Below are 19,509 nucleotides of genomic sequence, written 5' to 3'. Positions count from 1 at the left end.
TAATGATCACGTGACACAGGCGCGAATACGCTCGCGCAGCGATCGATTTGAAACCGTTGCGTCGTCGTCACACGGCGCCGCGTTGCCTTCTTTGCTATTACTGCTCCAAATCGAATCACGAAACGTCCATCATCGATTTTGTGCCCGAATGACGTAGATGCGGAGGTGTTTGAGCGAGCAAGGTTGAAAATGAAATTTCATTCTGTCATCTAACGACCGATGACGTAATATTCCTTTCGTGCTTAAATTATGACTGGGTATTAATAACTCAAAGGAAAGAAGGGAAAAAGGTATTGAATTAATAATAATAAGTGATACGACGCATGATAATTGAAAACAAATTATCCAAATTCTTATCTTATGATTTCCTACCTTAATATTTCTATGCAGTTGCCAGTAGCCAATGTGTTAATGTGGAAAAGCGTTAGAGTGAAACTAAATAACAAGTTTGACTTTAAATTTCAGATATAAGTAATTAATAGAGATAATTAATAGAGATAATTAATAGATAATAGAAAGTGTAGTTAAGACAGTTAGCACTCTTGATATGACATTGCAAAAATTTATGCTACGTAATGTGGAACAACTGTGAGAATAAATGTTTACTTGTATTGCGAAATCTTTTGTACGCTAATGAATTCACCGAAAAATTATAATAGCGTTATGATAATTCATTTTTTCTTTGTTGACACGGAAGTGAATTAATTACTCATATATTTACATTAAATAAGCCAAAGTCTATTTGACACGAAGGTCGCGTACTTTCACTGCTTCGAACTATTTCAGAAGATATATCGATTAATCGATTCACCTTGACTAATCGAGAGTTATGTGTTTTTCCTGTTTTACAACCTGTATTTTCAAACGGCGGATTCCAGGGATTTTTATTCCACATAAACTATAATCATTACCATTAATTAAAATTCCTCGAACGAGGCCATCCAGCGTACTGAATTTTGCAGTAATAAAATATTCAAAGTGTGTGGTAGATACGCTTCAGCGGTTGACGTTAACTTCACATCGATCGTTCGTTCGATCATAAACTGTCACCAACCGCGAAGTTCACGATCGATCCCTCCCTGCACCTCGTATACTTTAAATACAACACCCGGAATCGCTTTCGGAAAATTCGATATAAAAATTTCCAATGTGAATGATGACAAACTCGTTCTAAATGTCGTCACATACACGATGAGCCAATCGAACAATTTCGCCCATCCACGAAAAAAACCTGCAAAGTGCTCTCCGACTACTACTTCGCATCACAAGTATTTTCAACATTGTACACTTACCAACATAGTTAAAGAAATATGCTTCATGATCTTCCCGTTTTTTATCGAAGAAGAAAAATTCTAACGCGATATAAATATAATTTTAACGAGCAGACAGAAACTTCTAGGTTAAGCCTTTACATTTTCCTTACCTATTTGTAGGCTAAAACGAATTCCATCGACCGCAACTTACATAGTCGACAACGATGAATGTATAGATCGACTGCAGAGTGCGTCGTTGGAAAACGCAAGTATCCTGGCGTCTAGGGATCGTCAGAGAGACATTAATCATATCAACAGAAGAATCGATAGAACGGTAATTACGCAACCATCGATATCCTTCATTATTCAATGGCATCGTCCAACTTTAATTTTCCTGGCCTATTTTATGCGTCATTTTAGACCTCCAACACAGCATTCAGTGGCAGAAAATTTTGGAATTGTCACGCTAGACCAACGAACGTCTACGTACCGGAAAACTCCGTAATTCAAGAAGGTAATTTGTTATGAACAGAGATAATTAAATACACGCGAAGAGAATAAAAACGCTGGTCTCGTTTGGCGTTGACATGTAACTGGTTGCGTGTATCGTCGTATTTATTCATCTAATCACGTGCTCTTTGTTGGATTAATTAAAAACTTAATTGGTCGTGGAAATCGGCGATTGCGATCGGAAATTCTATCCTGATCCGCAGACATTCGTTATTGACGCGTCATTGCTAATCTGTCGAAAATGGGAACAAGTTTCTAGCTTCGAGGTCGAATATTTCTAACTTTTGACTAACCATAGAAACTAATTGTCTCAGAGAGCGAATTCATCGATACATTAACGAAGCAGTTATACAAGGTCGAAAATCAGGTGCAGAAGGTACAGTCTAATTTAAAGAGAAGCGAAGAGCAAATAAAGTTAAAGGACCAGGAAATTTCTCGATTGAAACGGAAGGTTCTTCGCTGTTTCCTTTATTCGTTGTTGTCGTCCTTTCATTTTTGTAACGATTTACGAATTGCTACAGGTCAAGGAGTGGGAGACAAAGAGCAAGAATCAAGAAACACTACGAAAGAAGGAGCAGCAGCAGCGGCGCATGCAAGCCGATCATTCGGAATATCTCTACAAAAGATGTTTAATGCTCGAACAAAGAATTTACGAGATGGAGGTTAATTATATGTGCACGTAAAACGTTTTATTGTCAGAGTTGCATTCTTATTTCTTTCAACGTCATCGTGTTTCCATTCTCGAACAGAAGTTCTTGGCCGATTACGGTCTGGTCTGGGTCGGCAATACGAACGGTTCAAAGCATCCTGAAACGATAGCCAAGTAAATCGAGTATACGTTACTATTTCAAGCGATCGACACCCGATCGAATTAATGATCAGTTAGCCGTGCCTTTTAGCAACACCATCGAGACTTGTTACGAGCAGATTATCGCGAATATTGACCAGCTGAACCTGGCCGCTGGGAAGGGTGAAGTTCACGTGCAGCATAACGAAAGAGGAAACGGGGCCACCTTCAAAGTAAATATTTATTTATGCAGTATTTTCACACAACGATATTTATCTCGTATAAAATAATTTACGACGAGTTAAACGTGAATCTTCCTTGAATTCTATTTTTTTTTCTATCTTGTATTTTTGAAGTTCCCACAATTTATAAAGTATAAAACGAAAAGATATATATATATATATATACACGTACACACACGTATATTCTAGATATTTATATAATTTGCCAGGAATGGTAAGATAGATGAATTCCTATGCTGTTTTATATTACATGTTCTCATAAAACAGGGTTACGTGATCGTTTTTCTCTTTGAACATTCTATGAGACGCAAATAGGCATGTTACATCGATATTTGCACTCGTAACGTCTGTATCAATTTTCACCGTCGATTCTTTGGTCCGGATGTACGCTATACATATTCTAATGTAACACAGAAAGCTGATGTTAATCGACAGAACCGGTTACCTGTGCGAATAATAATATAGAATATGAGTTACGAGCTCAGCAAATAATTACTTTGCAATTCTGGCTTGCAGCTGTTGTGAGTCAGTCGTGATTTCTTAGCGTTTGTTTTTCTGGTGATAATTTAAGAATTAAATGCATATAACGTGTATTATCAACATGGAGTTTAATAATATAATATGTCCCTTAATTGTTTAAAGACCGCATCTTGCATGTCATTAAAATTCTACAAAAATGGAATGATAGTTCAAGACGGTCCATTACGATCCTACAACGATCCAACCGCGATATCGTTTCTACGAGATATCTTGGACGGCTATTTCCCTTCTGAGTTGCAAGAAACTTATCCAGAGGGTGTACCATTCAAGGTAAAATTTCAATTTTAATTTCTATTGAGAAAAAATGAATGCGTTACTTTGAGGAGTATTCTGTTAGGTAGAGGATCAGAGAAATCAAGTATTCTTGAACTCCGATTTTCCTGGCCAAGGTTATCGACTGGGAAAAGAATTGGCTGATAATACACCGATGTCGTCTAGACCTTCCACTCGTAGATTTACTAATAATCAGAAATCGGCTCGTCGTGGTACCTTCACGAGAGAAAAGGATAGTCTATATAATTTTGATCTTTTTAAAGAACTGACGCCTGCCACAGCTAGGTAGAAAGATTCGGTTAAATCTAAATATATAATCTTTTAGTGATTTACGATTGAATACAAAACTCGTTGATAGATCCATGAAACCAAAAACTCCCTCAGAAGCTCCTCCTTTAGAAATGTATGTTCTTCGTTCCCAAATTTTGGCATCTCACAACAATATTTGCTCCGATACTCATTTACAGTCGCATATTAACGCGGAGCTCGGTTTGGGCGAAAAGAAATCGACTCGAAGAGAAAAAGTAATTTTTCATGAATCTCTTTCACGAATCAACGAATTTCCTACGTTCATAAGATTCACTTAAAATTTTATTTCGTAAGCGTGACACGTCTAAAAATGGAGACTTTGATACCTCGGCTCGGGAGATCCCTTTAAAATCCAAAGGTATTATGAGATTTCCAAGCTCTGGTAGATGTTATCACAGTTCCACCGATAGAGCGTCCAAATTATCGCCAAAGTAAAAATTAATTACTAAGTCATGTAATAACTTTGATTGATATCAGTCTATTTTTACTACGTTATCTTTCATTTAGTCGATTGGATAACGCGGATGAGATTCTCAGGCAACGATCAAGATCCGCTAGCCTACCAAACTCCCGATTTTCCATTACGTCAAGGTCAGCACCGAAGGTGAACGCCGATACTTCACAATTTTCTCTTTCTCAAGTGCATCAGCAAAGTACGGTTAGAAAAAATCAACGTGCTCCAAGGTCTGCTGCACCAGTTAGGAAGAATGCAGGAAGGAATGCAGTAAGAATATAATTCTTTTGTAATCGGGTGACTAAAATAGTAAATCTTTCTGATGGCTTTTTAATCCTTTCAGCCTCCTATTCTACATCAGATCAATGAACCGTCTGGAAAACCAGGCGAATTCCGATTGAAAGTCAGGTCTTTGAACGGCGGTACTGTTTATCTAGTACACGTGTCTGCCGACGAACCGATAGCTCGACTTTATCAATTGTTAGATAGAACAATGGCAAGAACTGTCCCTCGAGGATATAAAATTGTTCTCAGCGGGTAAAGATTTGTGCAGCATTTTCGTCATAGAATTTTATTCCCTTCGAGAATTTTTAATTTCAGAATATGTTTATTTATATTTTTATATTCTCAGTTATTCACCGAGAAGATTGGAACATCTAGGGACAACTTTAAGAGAAATCGGCATCACTAGAGACAGCGTTTTGCATTTAGTGAACGATTGAATTTGCAACTTTTATATTTGTATCGTTTAAAAGGAAAAAATATTGTAAAAAATATTAAGTTTGTAGACAATATATTATAATATAGGAAAATCGATTTTTATCGTTGCATGATAAGTAAAATTGCGAGATCTTAGTTTACAATGGTTGATAAAAGAATCTCACGGGATTTTACCATTGCTGGATATTGATATAATGTAATATAATTCCTATATTCGCCGTAGTAAATCGTAGAGGGCGTAAGAAATACTCTCATTCTTCTCAAGATCGGTATTTCAGAACGTGAAACATAAAGTTCCATACAATGTTATGTCCTGTATTTAGTCAATGCTATATTGTTTGCTTTATCAATATTTATCACCTGAAAGCGGTGTCATAAATATACGACTATAAATACAAGGTGATGCACTAGCGTATAGCAATTAATTTCAGAACACTAGTCTTCTCATGTCTTGGAAGATCGTTGATTTATGCTTAGCCTATTGGTCATGTACTTAAGTGTACATGTACCTTCCTGAGATGCTAGGTACATACCTTTATAATAATGGAACCTCAGACGCTTATCTTTCATAACGCTACAATGTAAATTTACGATCTTCAGGATGATAATTCACCCTTATCGATCCAGGCTTCTAGAGGCGATAGAAAGGATAACGTTTTAGGGATAGATTATATAATAAATTTTCTAAATTTTAGATTAAGTAAACGGTGAGATTAATGACGCGGAATTTGTAGAAATATTAAGGATGGAGAGAAAATTCAACGTAGCTTCGATTCAAAGCTTAATATCAAGACGCTTTTCACAAAGCTACTTTTAGAAATTTAATTGCGAATTCCTCGAGCTTTCGCTGATGCTTGATGTGAAAAGGCGAAGCTATACCATGATTCGCAACATAGACTTTTAAAGAAGGCGCCGACTGTTCGTGACGTTGATGTCTCATTACTCGTTTTCAAGATCCGAATCTCTAGAAATATCGATGGTTTCCTGCTCTAGAAACGTTTCGAGCTTTGCGTGCCGATAATGGAATATTCAGCGATGCCGTTGCAAACTTTTCCATGCGTTTCGTCATGTCAGAGAATTTCCACTCGTTACTCAACCACGCAAACTGTGCCTGACGAAAGTTACAAAAAGTTTTGAGGGCGAAACGTCGCGCTGAGACAACGACGAATTCTCCACTGCTTTAGAAGTTGTTCTTTGTGCCGAAAAGATAAGCCTTCAACGTTTCCAGGAAATTCCTACTCTCTCCTACGTCTTTTGCACTATTTTTTCACTGTTAGAATTCTTGCTTTTTAGAATTATTGGCCCATTTATTTCTAGAATGATTGGCGCATTTATTTTTAGAATATCTGGCCTATTTATTTTAAAAATAATGTATTTATTTATTTTATGTGTATCAAAATTCGTGAGGTGTCATGGATCGTCTTATATCTGAGCATAGACCTGATAATAATGATCGACGAATATTTAACATCGACATGTTCACGATAAGAAAAACTTCTGACCAATGGCCCCAGTCGTTCCTCGTATTTTACCAGGTGATAACGCGGCAGTCTTCCGGAAAGTCACGATTACCGGTTGCGACCAGAGCAGCGGGGAAGAGTTCATCGGCTACCACTTGTCTTCAGCAAAGATTAAAGCTGTAGAAGCGTGCCGTTTCTTCCAAGTACACATTGTCGATGGTAGTCTACGGACACAGCAGACCAAGAACCACTCCTTAAACGTTCCGCTCATTTCGTACGATTGAGACTTCTTTACTCTCCCCTTTCCTTCCTGGTGACGCCGAAAAAAGGCTGATAGTCTCGTGGGGTAAATGCCAGAGAGATAACGACCCACGAGATAAAAACTCAGGGCGTTACGTTACGCTCGATTTACTTGACCAACGGCAGGTAGCGCGCGTTCAAAGAAACATAGATATCCTTTACATTTCGCAATGGACCCGGTCAGAGATAAGCAGGTTAAGTGAGACCTATCTGTTTAGGTTGGAATGAGGAACGATCAGGATGAAACACGACTCGAAAACCATTGCTTTTCGTTTTGGGCGTTGGTTATCGGTTTGTTTCGAGTTCGTTGCCACGTGAAACGAACCTACCATTTGATTCTTCTACTCGACGACATCGTAATTCGATGAAGTGGCAACGAAGTGCAAATAGAATGAAAATAAAGATGCAACTCGACCGTATTTAGGTTTTAATTACGCGGAAATTAACGCTACTGGAAGGAACAATCAAATTACGACTAACTTTTATAATTAGAAGATTGTTCCAAGTTATGTGACGTTGAAGTTTTTAATCACTTTACCCGTTCATTCCCGTTGACATCGTATTCCCCTTTCATTAAGAGACGTCTGATTAAATCGCTGAATAACCGGAATCAATTCGACTTTCTTACTTTTAACGATACAGAAGGCAAAAGGCAGGGATTGCTCTTTCGGTCTTTGTCGTTTTTATCGATAATTCCATCAATCCGTGGCCAAACGGTGCTGCTGGAACTGTCACCACAACCCGTGCAGATCCATCACGAGGCCAACGAGAGACTGCGTTTGTCAATCAACATGCAAATCGAAAGTTCTCACGCTACCCTTGGGGAATCTTTAAATTTAATCAGCCGGCATTTTCCCCGCGTATTATCTCCGTCTCGTTTCTGTTCATTACCACAACGTTGCCGAGAATGGTCGAATCCCCAGGGACGAAACTTTTACTCGTCCGGTCTGATTAAACGTCTCAAAAGAAGCTTTCCACGGGAACCCTCGATGAGGATTCTGTCCGTTCTTTTCGCGCTTAACAAAAGAGAAAATAGATTTCACATTCCCGATTCACTAACGGGGATTCAATGGCGTTATGGATATACTTGAACGAAGCGATATAGTAAGATTTGACGTAAAATTGGTCCATGTAAAGCTGTACATTATACTTTGGAAGCTCCGATTTTATGGCCGATCATCGAACCGTTAACTATGACAGAAATTCATTGAAAAGAGCTACTGACACAGGTTATTATACCTTTTCGTAATAATCTGACATTCTTGTCTCTTAAAATGTATGGATATCGATGAGTACTTACGTGCCAGTTTAGCGATAATAAATCACTCGTTATAATCTAATCGTAAAGAATGACGGAACACGAAATGGTGTGTTTGAGGAAATTTTGAAATTAACGGGCGAATCGTTCGATTCCCAGGATCCTCCGTCTCGTTATTTCTCATTTTTCTTCTCGCTTCGTCGCTCCTCTTTCGTCCGTTAAACGTTAACGAGCTATATATTAAATCGCCGCCACTCGAAGATGAATTATTAAGAAATAATCGTTCGATACGAACGGCTGTCGTCGTTACGTTAACAAGCATCTGTCTTACGTCCAATTTTTCAACCCTTTTTAGACCAATTCCACTCCCTTCGTTCCATTATTCGCAAATTAGACACGAAAGATCGATTCGTCGTGCTAAATAACACGACTTTGTCCTTGTAATTTACTAACGAGCCACCCAAACGATCGGACACAGAAGGTTGTAGATGAAGATCGTGACGTATACTTTGAAGCATCGGTACATTAGACGAGCTTTCAATTTGCTTCATCGTTTCGAAACGTGATAGAGAAGAATTGAAGGAAAATGGGGAAATTCTGTCAAAAGGAAGGTTCCTGAAAATCGAGACATTTTGTCTGCTGGTCTTTACGTCGCAACGTGCCGCTAATCAAAAGAACGCGCGATTGATTTTGTCTTGTCCTCTATCTGTCTCTATTTATCCTGTCCTACTAAAAACCTACTGCTCCAAAATTCCACCGTAAGATTCATTCAGCGTTTCTTCTTTCATCGTGGATAACAAGACCTCGTGTTCTCCATTCACGACGAAGCAGAACGTTCGACGACTTGTTCGCATTCCCATTAACGATCGAAGAAGCGGCAGGAAAGGATGGAAAGGGCAGAAGATTCATTTTATGGCGTAACGATATCGCAAAAATTAACGAGTACGCGTCGATTGGAAACCGACTGAGCCTCGATAACCGACGGCGATTCTTATTCCTTTTCCGGCAGGCCGCTCTTTCGACGATTCTCTCCCGTTTCATCTTTTTGCCCTCCGCAAGGAACGACGAATGGCCCAGATTTTAACGGGCTCCCTTTGACGCGGCGCGGTTAAATGAATGCAATTTTCAATATGGGGCGATGGAAGCCAGCCACTTCGCCGTGACAATTTAGTTCCACGCCTGAGATCCTGAAGGAGCGAACAGCCGGAAACGCTATAAATAGAAGAGAGCATATTCGAACAATCTCGGGCCAATTCCATTGGTAGAAATGATATTTCGACGTAGTTGACGAAAGTAAAGCGTTCTTGATGTATCTTGTTATATCATTTAAATCTTTTACTTCGTATAAAGGCAGAAAACTAATTCTTGATTAATGATAATGGTAGTATAAGTCACATGGAATTGCAAATTAAAGCGTTGATAATCAATGTGCTTGAATAGTAATAAAGAATAATTAATTTTAATGCAGCATTTAGCAAATTGAAATTATTTGTGAACCGAACTATTGTCAAACGCGGGAATCAAATTCAATCCTAAATTGCACTTTGGATTCACTTAATTATAATCGAAATTTACGTGACGCGGAATTAAATAAGGCCGCAAGTGTTGTTTGACCGATAAACGTTTCGACGCTGAACGAAACTTCCCCTGGAAACGATTCTCATTAATTTCCATGATTCGATGGATACGAGATGGAAACTCGTATTGGGTCAGTGGTGATTGAAGTCAACGAATACGCTATTAAGTGGGAAGACGGTGATATTCGAGAGACATCGATAGGCTGGCTCGATAATCCCGCGCAGGAAATGAGATTTGCATAATTGACGTAGCGGTGGTGGTAAACGAAATTACGCTGACCAAAGGAACGTAGGATCGATCTGAATATGTATCGAGGAATAAGCGATGATGATTGATGAACTATCGGTTCACTTGTCATTTTGTCCACAATGACATCGCTGTGTCCCTCTGTAAGCCTTCTGTCCTGGTTCCGATGGAATCGATGAATTTGTTAGCAGAGAAACGAAATCGCTGTTCATTGCTCCAGTCGTTTATTATCGTTTTCGTCGAATGCTCGGCTACGAAAGAAAGAAAGGTGTCAAGGGAAAGGTACATACAAGGATTGCGTGTAAAACTTTCGAGTGATAGATGGAATTCGTCTTACGAGGGTTTGGGACATGGGATCGTTTTAATCGTGGTTTGACTGAGAATGGATGAATTTCGCACGGAGATAGAAAAAGTGATAATATTCAGTAAAACATGTATATAACAACATTTAATTGTCTGTCTTATTTCGGAGAGATATGTTTAAGTTGACGATTCACTGCGTATCACATTCACTCGATCGAGGAGCTGAGAATCGAGAGAGGAGAAACTCTTGCAATCGTTGATCAACGAAATGAAATTTCCTTTTCGAGCTCTCAGAGCCTCCATCGCAAAAAGAAAGTCAACGTATTTCCAATTGCTACGCCAAATGTAGAAATGTCTAGATCGATTAAGTAAATAAAATTTATTTATTGAATAGTGGCACACCAGTGATGACGCGACAAGTATGTAGTTATGAACTGTTGAACACTCTCCCAACCAGCACCTCACGCCTCAATTCATTCCCTCCCGGCAACGTAATATTCGTCGCAATAATATCCCCCTCATCTCCGCAAACGCTTCCGCTCTTCAATTTTATTTCATCGAAATATCGCAATCACGATGATTTCTAGTCAGCTCTCTCTTCGAGAACGAATCGTGCCCGCAATTTATGCGCTTCCGGCGTAGGCAAATCGAAATTCCGATCGCGACCTACGAACGAGCCGAAATGAGAGACGAGAACAGACAAAGAAGAACGAACGTCGGTTCGATAAACCCACGTGTCTCGACTTTGACGAGGGTGAGTCTCTTAATTAATCGACGCGGACGAAGAATTCATTTATCAGCAGGCAGGGATTAGTGTTCCTCCGAAGGCAATTACGCGAGCATCCCATACCCGAGACTCGATTATTTCGGGAACCATTGAAAATTTCTTGCCGTGTCTTTTCATTCGCTTCCGACAAAATGAACTCTTCATCAGCGACGTGATAAAGTTTCGGCAAATGTGTTGATTAATATCCACGACTTTCAATTACGCCCCCATTAAAATTATCTATGCAAATGAGAATATACTTATTTTTCGGCAGCGCAATCACAATATTCGTCGCTGTTCTCGTTTGAAAACGTTCGCGAGGAAATTTATGGTCGCATCGGTCGCCTCATTATCAAATTACGCAACGTCACGAGATCGATAATCTGATGTAACTTAAAAATCATCGTCGCTGTCATGTTTGTCATCCATGACATCAGTATAGATTATCCTTCTTTCTGGCACGATTCGCTCCTGTTTTTTTATCACACACGCTCAATCATACACCCTTACATCCCCTTCCCTTTGATATCGTTAATAACGCTTTAATAAAACCGTCGAACGACGTTCATTTCTCTTTTTCTTTCAACAAACATAGTTCCTTTTGTATATTCACAGTACGTATGTGTTTGTGTGTATCTATTTGTATGTTTGTGTTTGTTTGTATGTGTACGACGCGGTGCGCAACACTAAAAACGCCATCGAACACGCTTCTCGATAACGGCGTCAGTTGTTCGAATTTCGTGAAAAAACGGTCACTGTACAACGTATCGTATCGTCTCGATAATAAACTATCGATCGTGTCAAAATATGACTAGGTCTCTTACGTGGCTACGCACTTACCTATGGCATTACATGTAAACTAAATTTAAGATGCGGGTATGCGCGCGTACACCGCGTACCAACGTGCTCGTGTACGCGTCCATACGTCTGATCTTTTCCTTTATACAATCGTCCGGTAAAAGTATGTTCTATCGTGAATCACCAATCGCTGAACAAATTCGATCATGTACAACCGTGTCTATTATAATACAGAACGCCGTCAAATCAACGAACTATTTCTCCAAGCACGCTTCCTTCGTCGACAGGATGCTCTGGTCCGTTTTCTACAATATTTTCGTACGATGCATGTAACAGCGAGGATCGATCCCTCTATTCGATCTTTCGAGGCTGCCTGACACGCCGAGAAATTCATTTGCACAATTTGCTCCTCGTCCTTCCTTCCGTTGTAAAAAAGGCGTGAAAAATTCTATTTCGCGGCGCAGTATGACTTACAATGTTGTTGTTAGTCCATCGTTGGCGACTGTGCTCGCGGACACAACGGCGCGGAAATAAAGGTCAGGATGCAAAATCGTAAACGCTCAGGTAACGCTTTGGAAATTTTGTACTACGTCCTCCGATTCGTCTCGCTTCTCGCAGGAAACGGCCGAGGCTGCTCTAGGTTGTTTTTTTTTCTTTTTTTTTCTAATTGTCTATAAGACGATAAATTTTAATTCATCTTCGTTCTTCCTAGTTATCTCTGATCGTCTTGGTCGTTTGGTCGAAAAGATGACGACAGTACACCCGTCCTAGGCCATTAATCTTCGTCCGTAAACATCTCGTTTATCTAAATCTTGCTCTCTAAACGTTGTAACGTATCCCTTCGTTCCGTTCTTCTTAAATAGTACTTCATTGTGCATGTTTCGTGTAACATTGCGATCGAGTTCTTCCGAATCGAAAAATCTTCGTTGGTCACGTCGACTCTCAAGAATCGATCTTTCGCGAAGGTGAACGCAAGGATCAGGTTTTAGGCCGTGAATTCGAATAAACACGCGGCCGGATTAAAGATTCCTCTTTGTTCACGTCGTACTAGATCGTTTGACTATGTTAGGCTAGCTGCTGGCAGTGATCACTATGAGTTTTGGTCCGAGTCTAATCACACGTATCGTGATCGTTGATCGATAGTAACATGGTTCTTTTCCATCACTGGCTGCGTACGAGGCTACTTCTTCAGCGTGCCAAAAGAGAACCCCACCGCCCGAGTTCTCGACCTCGTTTCTGGCTCCATTATCGATATGTTTAGCTTGGAAATCGGCCCGAACCCATCGCGTCGGGCAGTCTGGGCAATTGAATCGGCCGTTTAACCACTATTCGACCCCCCTTCTCCCAGCCTCGAAAGTCCTCACTTCGAGTAGCGAACGATTCGCTCACCCGATTGATTGGCGTTGCACACGGTGTTTCATTTGCTATTCAGCTTCGTCAGGTCGATGGAACGCGGTCGTTTGGACGGTGACGCCTTTCGGTCGCCGTGCAATCGATCCTGTTTTATTAACGTCCGCTCGAGGAGCATCCACCTCCGGCATCGAACAATACGGATTATTCGTATCAAACACCTCGTTCTACGATCGATCTCTCATTTGCAATCAGCACGACAATTTCATTCGCTATTTCGAGCGAACTTTGTTCGATGTCCACCGTTTGTTTTTTATCTTCTTGTAAAATGGTCGACGTATCTCTATCGCGTTCCATCTCGATCAACGTCTCTGTTCGTGTATTGGTAACATGGTCCTCGACACGATCTCTCGTCCTAGATGATCCATACCGATGGACCGGTTTTTTTGGCACACGTCGCAACTTGTCCACGTTCGTTCTGTATTTTACTAAACGAATCTACATTGTTGTGTCGTCACGTGGATAGTCGATCGATCGATGATCCAACGTCGCCGATGGCACAAGCCGGGCCGCGTTGTGGTCGACTCAGCCGCCCCGGCGACTACATATGCTATAAGCAGGTCTCCTTTTGGTCGACCACGTTCACTACTACCGAGGCCTGGGTGGGCAGTTCCTTTTGGACGGGCACACCTGTCGGCACCTCCTCGAGTATTGGTCAAAGGGTCGTGGTCCTCGATACAGCCGCCGAGGGCGGAGGCGGTGGCGGTGGCGGCGATATTACCACGTCTGGTTCACCCGCCAGGTCGCAGTCGAATCTCCAGAGAATACTCTCAGGATGGTCACCTCCTACGCATCAAAGACATTTTCTCCTATATTCGTTTCGTAAGTAGTTCTTTTTCACTTTCATATTTAGATATGGTCGCTTCGCTGTTCTTTTCATTAAAACATTTTTTATCTTAACGTATTATTAATGTTCTGTTTTTTTTTTACCGAATATTTCGTCGAAATTTATAGTTTTAGAAATGAAGATCACGGATGATACATCTCTGTTTCTCATATGAGAGCAATTTCAAGATGTAATAAAAGAAATATGATTTTAGTTCTTTTGGGACTCGTGCGGGTACTCGTATCACGCGTAGGCAATCATCTGGAAGTAACTAACCTTGACCCAAGACGATGCTTGAAGAGCCCCGTCTCTGCCTCGGTGGGGGTGGTTGGTGCTTGTGCGTATGACTGTGACTGTGGCTGTGTGAATGTGAGTGGCAGTGTGTGTGACGTGTGTGCGTGGGCGTGGCTTTGCACGGTGGTGGTTGCTGTTGTTGCTGTTGCTGCTGCTGAGGATGAAGATGAGGATGAGGCCTGTGCTAGGTGTTCCCGCCACGGGCCGCTCCCACTTGATCGAAGCTCAATGATTTCTTCATCTCCGTCATCGACAACGCACCACCCTCCTGCTGAGAAAAGAGGAAGCACAGGGTGTTAGCTATATCGGGGTGATGATTGGTCGCGGGTAATCCTTTTCGGTCACCCCAAGGCCTCTCTACGTCTCGTAGCTGCGAGCGAGCGAGTTATTAAAAGTTGCCAGGTCTCGTTAAAACTTGTTATAACTTTCTCCAGGCTCCTAAAGGAAATTTTCTCCGCCTCGCGTGGGCCTACGTATCGAAATCGTTACGCGTTATGGTCCCGTCCTCGCCTCGTTCCAACGAATCTCTACTGCAATCGTCTCTGGATTCGTTACCGTGCATGCTCTTTTTCTATTTTTCTCTAGATCGGCTGACGCTTCAATTTTCCCGAGATTTACGGAATCTGCCTCGTATCGATTCGAACGGCCAACGTCCAGCTGCGACTTCCCGAAAAAAGGACTTATTTGTGATAAAAATATGTATGCGTTTGCGAGGATCGAAATTCAATAAAATATCGGTGAGCAAAGGCGAGAGGGACTTTCCTGAAACTGTAGTCGCATATACGATAGATTCTCTTTCTTTTTTTTTTCTCCCCCGTTCCAGAGAAAAAGCGATGTTGTTGCGGAACGAGGGAATGAACCGTGCGAAACGCAGACCGCTAGTTTGGTGGAAGCGAGGTCCGCGCTTCCGCGCGGAAGCGTTGTGTTCCGAACGTTTCGGTTTTGTCCGAAAGAGTAAGCCTGCAAATAGAACGGTTTGACACTAAATTTTTCGGTTTGAATTTTTGCACACTATTCCGGTACTTTCGACTCGGAAACACCGATTTTCAATCTCTTCGAAAGTCTAGAACATTTTTTTATTGGATACACGGTGTAATTAAACTACGCGAATAGCTAAAAAACAGCGTAGAACAAAATAGATTGACGCCAAATTTTTTACTTAAGCTCTTGAAGGTTGTTTCCGAGCTTTCGAACTGAAAGCGGTACTCCTAAAATCTCTTTAGATCTTTAGAAAAATTGTTTACTATATATAGAAGTGGGATAGTTCAACAGCACGAATAAAGCAGTGTCCATAAGAAATGATCGAGGAAGAGCTCTCTACAGTTTCTAATCACTCTTCGCCTAGACAAATCGTACAATGTCTATTGAGAAACATTGATCTACATCCATCCCTCATGGAATGACGGGAAACTCGTTTGTTTTTATCAAAACGAATCAACGGATGAGACGATAGAAAAACAAGATCGTCAGCGAACTTCCGAGAGGTTTAAAGCATTGCAATAAATATTCTTCGTGGATTTTGCCGTATCGATAAGCATCGTGTCGCTGATTAAAGTATCGAAAGTGGAATTCGGAATTCGAGACCGAATCTTTCCTTTCGTTCTCGCTGAAACCTACAAAACTGGAAATCCGATTGGATCATAGTTTTAAGCCGTGGAATTTTCCAACGAAATTCTACCGAGCCGCTGATCCTGTCTCGTTTAAATTGCAATTAAACTCTAGTCTGAATAGCGGATCTCGAAGTGAAAATCTATCTCGAATTTGATTTCTATCAAGTACGGAAAATTTTACTTCATTTTAAAATCGACATAACGAAGCCGGTTACGATTGTTCTACAATTAATTTCCAATTGAACGTTGCAGATGTATAATTCATCGTGATCTAGTTAAATTCCATAATCACTGTTACACAACTTTTCGAGACTTAAGCCAGGTAACGGAGAAAATTTCCCTCCGTGTCCGTGGAATTTGTTCAACAGCAAAGATACGAGGGAAACGGGTTTGATCATTTTCGTTTAGTTTGTTATTTTTTCTAACAGAATATTGACGATCGGTGTTCTCTCCGTAGTCGTGGTTACGCACGTTTCGAGATATTCCGAGGACCTGTTGGCTAGCTACGTGGAAACGAGCTTGGAAAATGTGACGTAGCTCGGAAAAATCACTTCCGACACGATTAGAAGCACCATTCACGTGAGCTTTCGAGCACGGCGAATGGTTTCGCGTCGGCCACGTTCCTTTTCCGATTGCTGTTTAACGAACACTCTATTCTATCGTATTGAAGAGCCGATATTCGCCGTACTATAACGGCAAGCAACTTCGCGAAATCAAATTTTACGAGTTACTTAACGCTATGGTATCGTATGGATATCCCAATGGCCCCGAGAATTTTCCTATTAAAACCGAATGTTCCTTCTTGTACCACACAGGGAAAAGATAATTTCGAATAAAGAAATAACGAAAATAGAAATAATTTGGAAAATGGTATGCCTTCCTGTTCCAATTTCAAAACGTTTCGTTATCCTTTCCGGTATCGATATAAATTACGAAGCGTGGCGCTGTTCTTAGATTCTCTTCACGAGTGTTCGTTTGCTCGACTTGGAACGGGCGATTCGACAAATTCGAACATGCACGGCAAAACGATCGATGTCGGCGAGGCAGCGAACAAACGTTGACTAGAGGCGTTCGACTGTACGGCGACGAATTTGAAGTGACGTCGTCGTCGCGTTAGATCGTATTGCGATCGTTCAACAGAAATACGAGGCATGCAACCAAGTTTTATACACGCGCCCGTACACAAGGGCGCGTATGTCGAAGCGATTACTGCGAATGTAAGCGTGCGTGACTGAGAGCTCCGCGCCAGTTGTGATTAAACGCGCGGTGCTCGTTTCGCTAGTAGTAGCAAGATACATTGGACCGTGCCAAAATGCAGAACATACAGTATTTACGTATTCACGTACAGAGACGAATAAATAAATAAATTTACTCCATGTACAACAGAACGTATATTTGAATCTAGTATTATCAGAGAGACAGACAGAGATACAAAGAAGAAAGAAAAAAAAAAACGCATGAAAACGAGATACAAAAGATATACGAAAGGACAATCAAGGGGCAATTCTCGCGCAAGCACTTCCCAATTTGCAATACTCCCTTCTCGCGTTCGTGGCCTCTCGCGTTTTCTCTGCCGTGCGTTCTTACGTGTTTCGAAGCTTGATGAAAGAAACGCACAGATCTGTTGGTAGGCTCCATGGAGACTGTCCCTATATCACGGTAATCGAATCTTTCGATTGTTACGCTGGAAAATTGGTCTTGGTGTACCGACAATGTACGTTGCCGAACCAAATCGTTCGTTGATAATAATTCGCGTGGCTGTCTTCGTTACACGTTACTCTCTTCGAGATTGAATTACCGTGAAAATGGCACAGCTCCGCGTTCAACCGATGGCTTCTCTTCTCCGCTAAGACAGAACCTCTTGCAATTTAGAATTTAGAATAGAACGGAGCGATATAACACGTTTACGCGTGATACACGTGTACGTATAGGGCAAGTAGATATAAAAGAAGTGCTACAGCCGGGTAAACTACCTTTTCAAATAACAGTAGAATATGGAAAGAGGGAAAAAGAAAAGCTGGAAGAGAGGCCATCGTCACGAGCCCGTCGTGAGGGACAGGACTTACACCATTTAACCGTGGTATCTCGATGCTCGGAATGTAGGTAGTCTCTTCGTGGCCGGTTGAACAATATCGCGTTCTCCTCCTGGTGGCACGCGGGCTGCAACGGTCGCACGGCACCGCGGCGTCGGAATTGCGCGCCTTCGCGGCTGGCCTCTGCCGCGAGCCGCATCGCACGGCGAACCGCAATTCCGAGGCCATCTCGGCGCACAGGGACTGCCGTGCCGCGGCGTCGAGTCGACGTTTTTTTCGTTTTGCCACCGATGCATGGACAGGGACCGGCAGAACAGGCACAACAATACCAACAAATGATACAGAAAGACGATCGCACCAGACGAGCTCGATACCATGCGATTCCTCTTGCGTACCAGGCCGCTTTTTATCGTGAATTTTCAATGTGAATCGTGGTATGCTTGCGACGAGCTTCTTTGCAAGTTGTAAATGACGATGGGGGTTGAGGAAGAGTTGGAGAAAGTATTTAAGTAACAGTTTCATTAGTGACATTGTGGCGCGTAAAGTTAAAATTCTATGGAACTTTGTGTTATATGGAACAAGATATAATGGTAGTAAATGGTGGTAAATGTGTTTGATATTTTATACACTCAACTTTGTCACCGATTAAAACGATAATTTTTGCGCTTTTATATTTTTTATTGCGCGTTAATATATCTTATAGGTATTGAGAAGTGAAATTTTTCCAAACCGTTGGGTTTCGTTTCAAACAGCGATATGGTTTCATATCGCATTTCCTATCCCATGTTGATATTCAAAGAGATGCAAATACCACAAAAAGCTTAAAAAAAAACCTCTTATCGTGTGATATAAATAATTCTTTGCGTATCGAATCTCTGGTGAGTTTCGCGTTTCATAATGGTTTATTCTTTGACTGGTTTTACGTAGGATACACGACACAGCTTTTGGAAGCGTGTAATGTTTAGTATGCTTCATCTGTTTGCAAATTCATCGAACGGATTGATATGAAAGCTGTTTGATTGGTGTTTAACTCGCTACGTGGTGCAGTATCGCATTTAAATCAAACAAGTAGAACGGGAATGCGCGTGCTCAGACGAGCCGGTTATACCACGTGTAATCAAATAAATGTAACGTGATTCTGTCGTTCTACAGGCAAATCGCTCGGTCAAAAACTTGAAAATCAAACGGTAGATTTATACCATCGATATGTCATGCGATTGTTTTTCATCGAAGTTTCGAGATATAGCCGGCAAAAGATATAAAATGCGAAAACGATAAAAAGAAAGCACACTGATGATGAGACGAGCGGCCTTGCACGCAAAGAAGAGGAAAATACACTCATGCAGCACATACACGTGAAGCACGAAATCGCACGCAAGTATCTCGGTGCTTCGTTCGCTTACCCTGTCCGATTGGGCGTTCTTCTTGGAGTTCCAGCAGAACTCGAGAACTGCGACAAGGATAGCCAGGGCCAACCCGCAAACCAGCACGACAAAGACACCACCTGGAAACGAGGAAAACCGGAAGCTCATTATTTTA

At 41.3% G+C, this 19,509-nt stretch overlaps 2 protein-coding genes across 12 annotated transcripts in view; one reads left to right on the top strand and one right to left on the bottom strand.

Moving 5' to 3' along the window:
* Positions 1-535: 535 nt before the first annotated feature.
* Positions 536-5,513, top strand: LOC122567172. 3 transcript variants are annotated; one of them, XM_043725459.1, is made up of 14 exons: positions 536-1,268; positions 1,434-1,587; positions 1,674-1,767; positions 2,078-2,139; positions 2,285-2,425; positions 2,513-2,586; positions 2,663-2,783; positions 3,435-3,602; positions 3,670-3,890; positions 3,964-4,129; positions 4,209-4,345; positions 4,422-4,638; positions 4,712-4,905; positions 5,000-5,513. In XM_043725459.1, the coding sequence occupies exons 1-14, from the start codon at positions 1,192-1,194 to the stop codon at positions 5,088-5,090; spliced, it is 1,917 nt and encodes a 638-aa protein (XP_043581394.1). In that variant the 5' UTR covers positions 536-1,191; the 3' UTR covers positions 5,091-5,513. The 3 variants fall into 3 exon arrangements, with proteins under 3 accessions (XP_043581394.1, XP_043581393.1, XP_043581395.1); XM_043725458.1 differs by having other exon boundaries at positions 2,078-2,214; XM_043725460.1 differs by lacking the exons at positions 3,964-4,129; positions 4,209-4,345 and having other exon boundaries at positions 2,078-2,214.
* An 8,338-nt stretch (positions 5,514-13,851) lies between these two features.
* Positions 13,852-19,509, bottom strand: part of LOC122566456 (glutamate receptor ionotropic, kainate 2) — a 148,067-nt gene continuing 142,409 nt past the window's right edge. For 4 of the 9 annotated variants that reach the window (XM_043723698.1, XM_043723697.1, XM_043723704.1 and 1 more), the window contains 4 exons: positions 19,374-19,474; positions 18,006-18,213; positions 14,310-14,598; positions 13,852-13,993 (listed from right to left, as the gene is read on the bottom strand). In XM_043723698.1, the coding sequence (XP_043579633.1) occupies positions 13,987-13,993; positions 14,310-14,598; positions 18,006-18,213; positions 19,374-19,474 (605 nt within the window). In that variant the 3' untranslated portion in view covers positions 13,852-13,986. Of the gene's footprint in view, positions 13,994-14,309; positions 14,599-18,003; positions 18,214-19,373; positions 19,475-19,509 lie in introns of those variants that run through there. The other 5 variants (XM_043723699.1, XM_043723700.1, XM_043723701.1 and 2 more) reach the window with 5 other exon arrangements.

Source organism: Bombus pyrosoma, linkage group LG4 (genome assembly GCF_014825855.1).
Source record: "Bombus pyrosoma isolate SC7728 linkage group LG4, ASM1482585v1, whole genome shotgun sequence".
In the NCBI taxonomy this organism is placed as follows: domain Eukaryota; kingdom Metazoa; phylum Arthropoda; class Insecta; order Hymenoptera; family Apidae; genus Bombus; species Bombus pyrosoma.
This window is presented reverse-complemented; position numbering and strand designations above follow the sequence as displayed.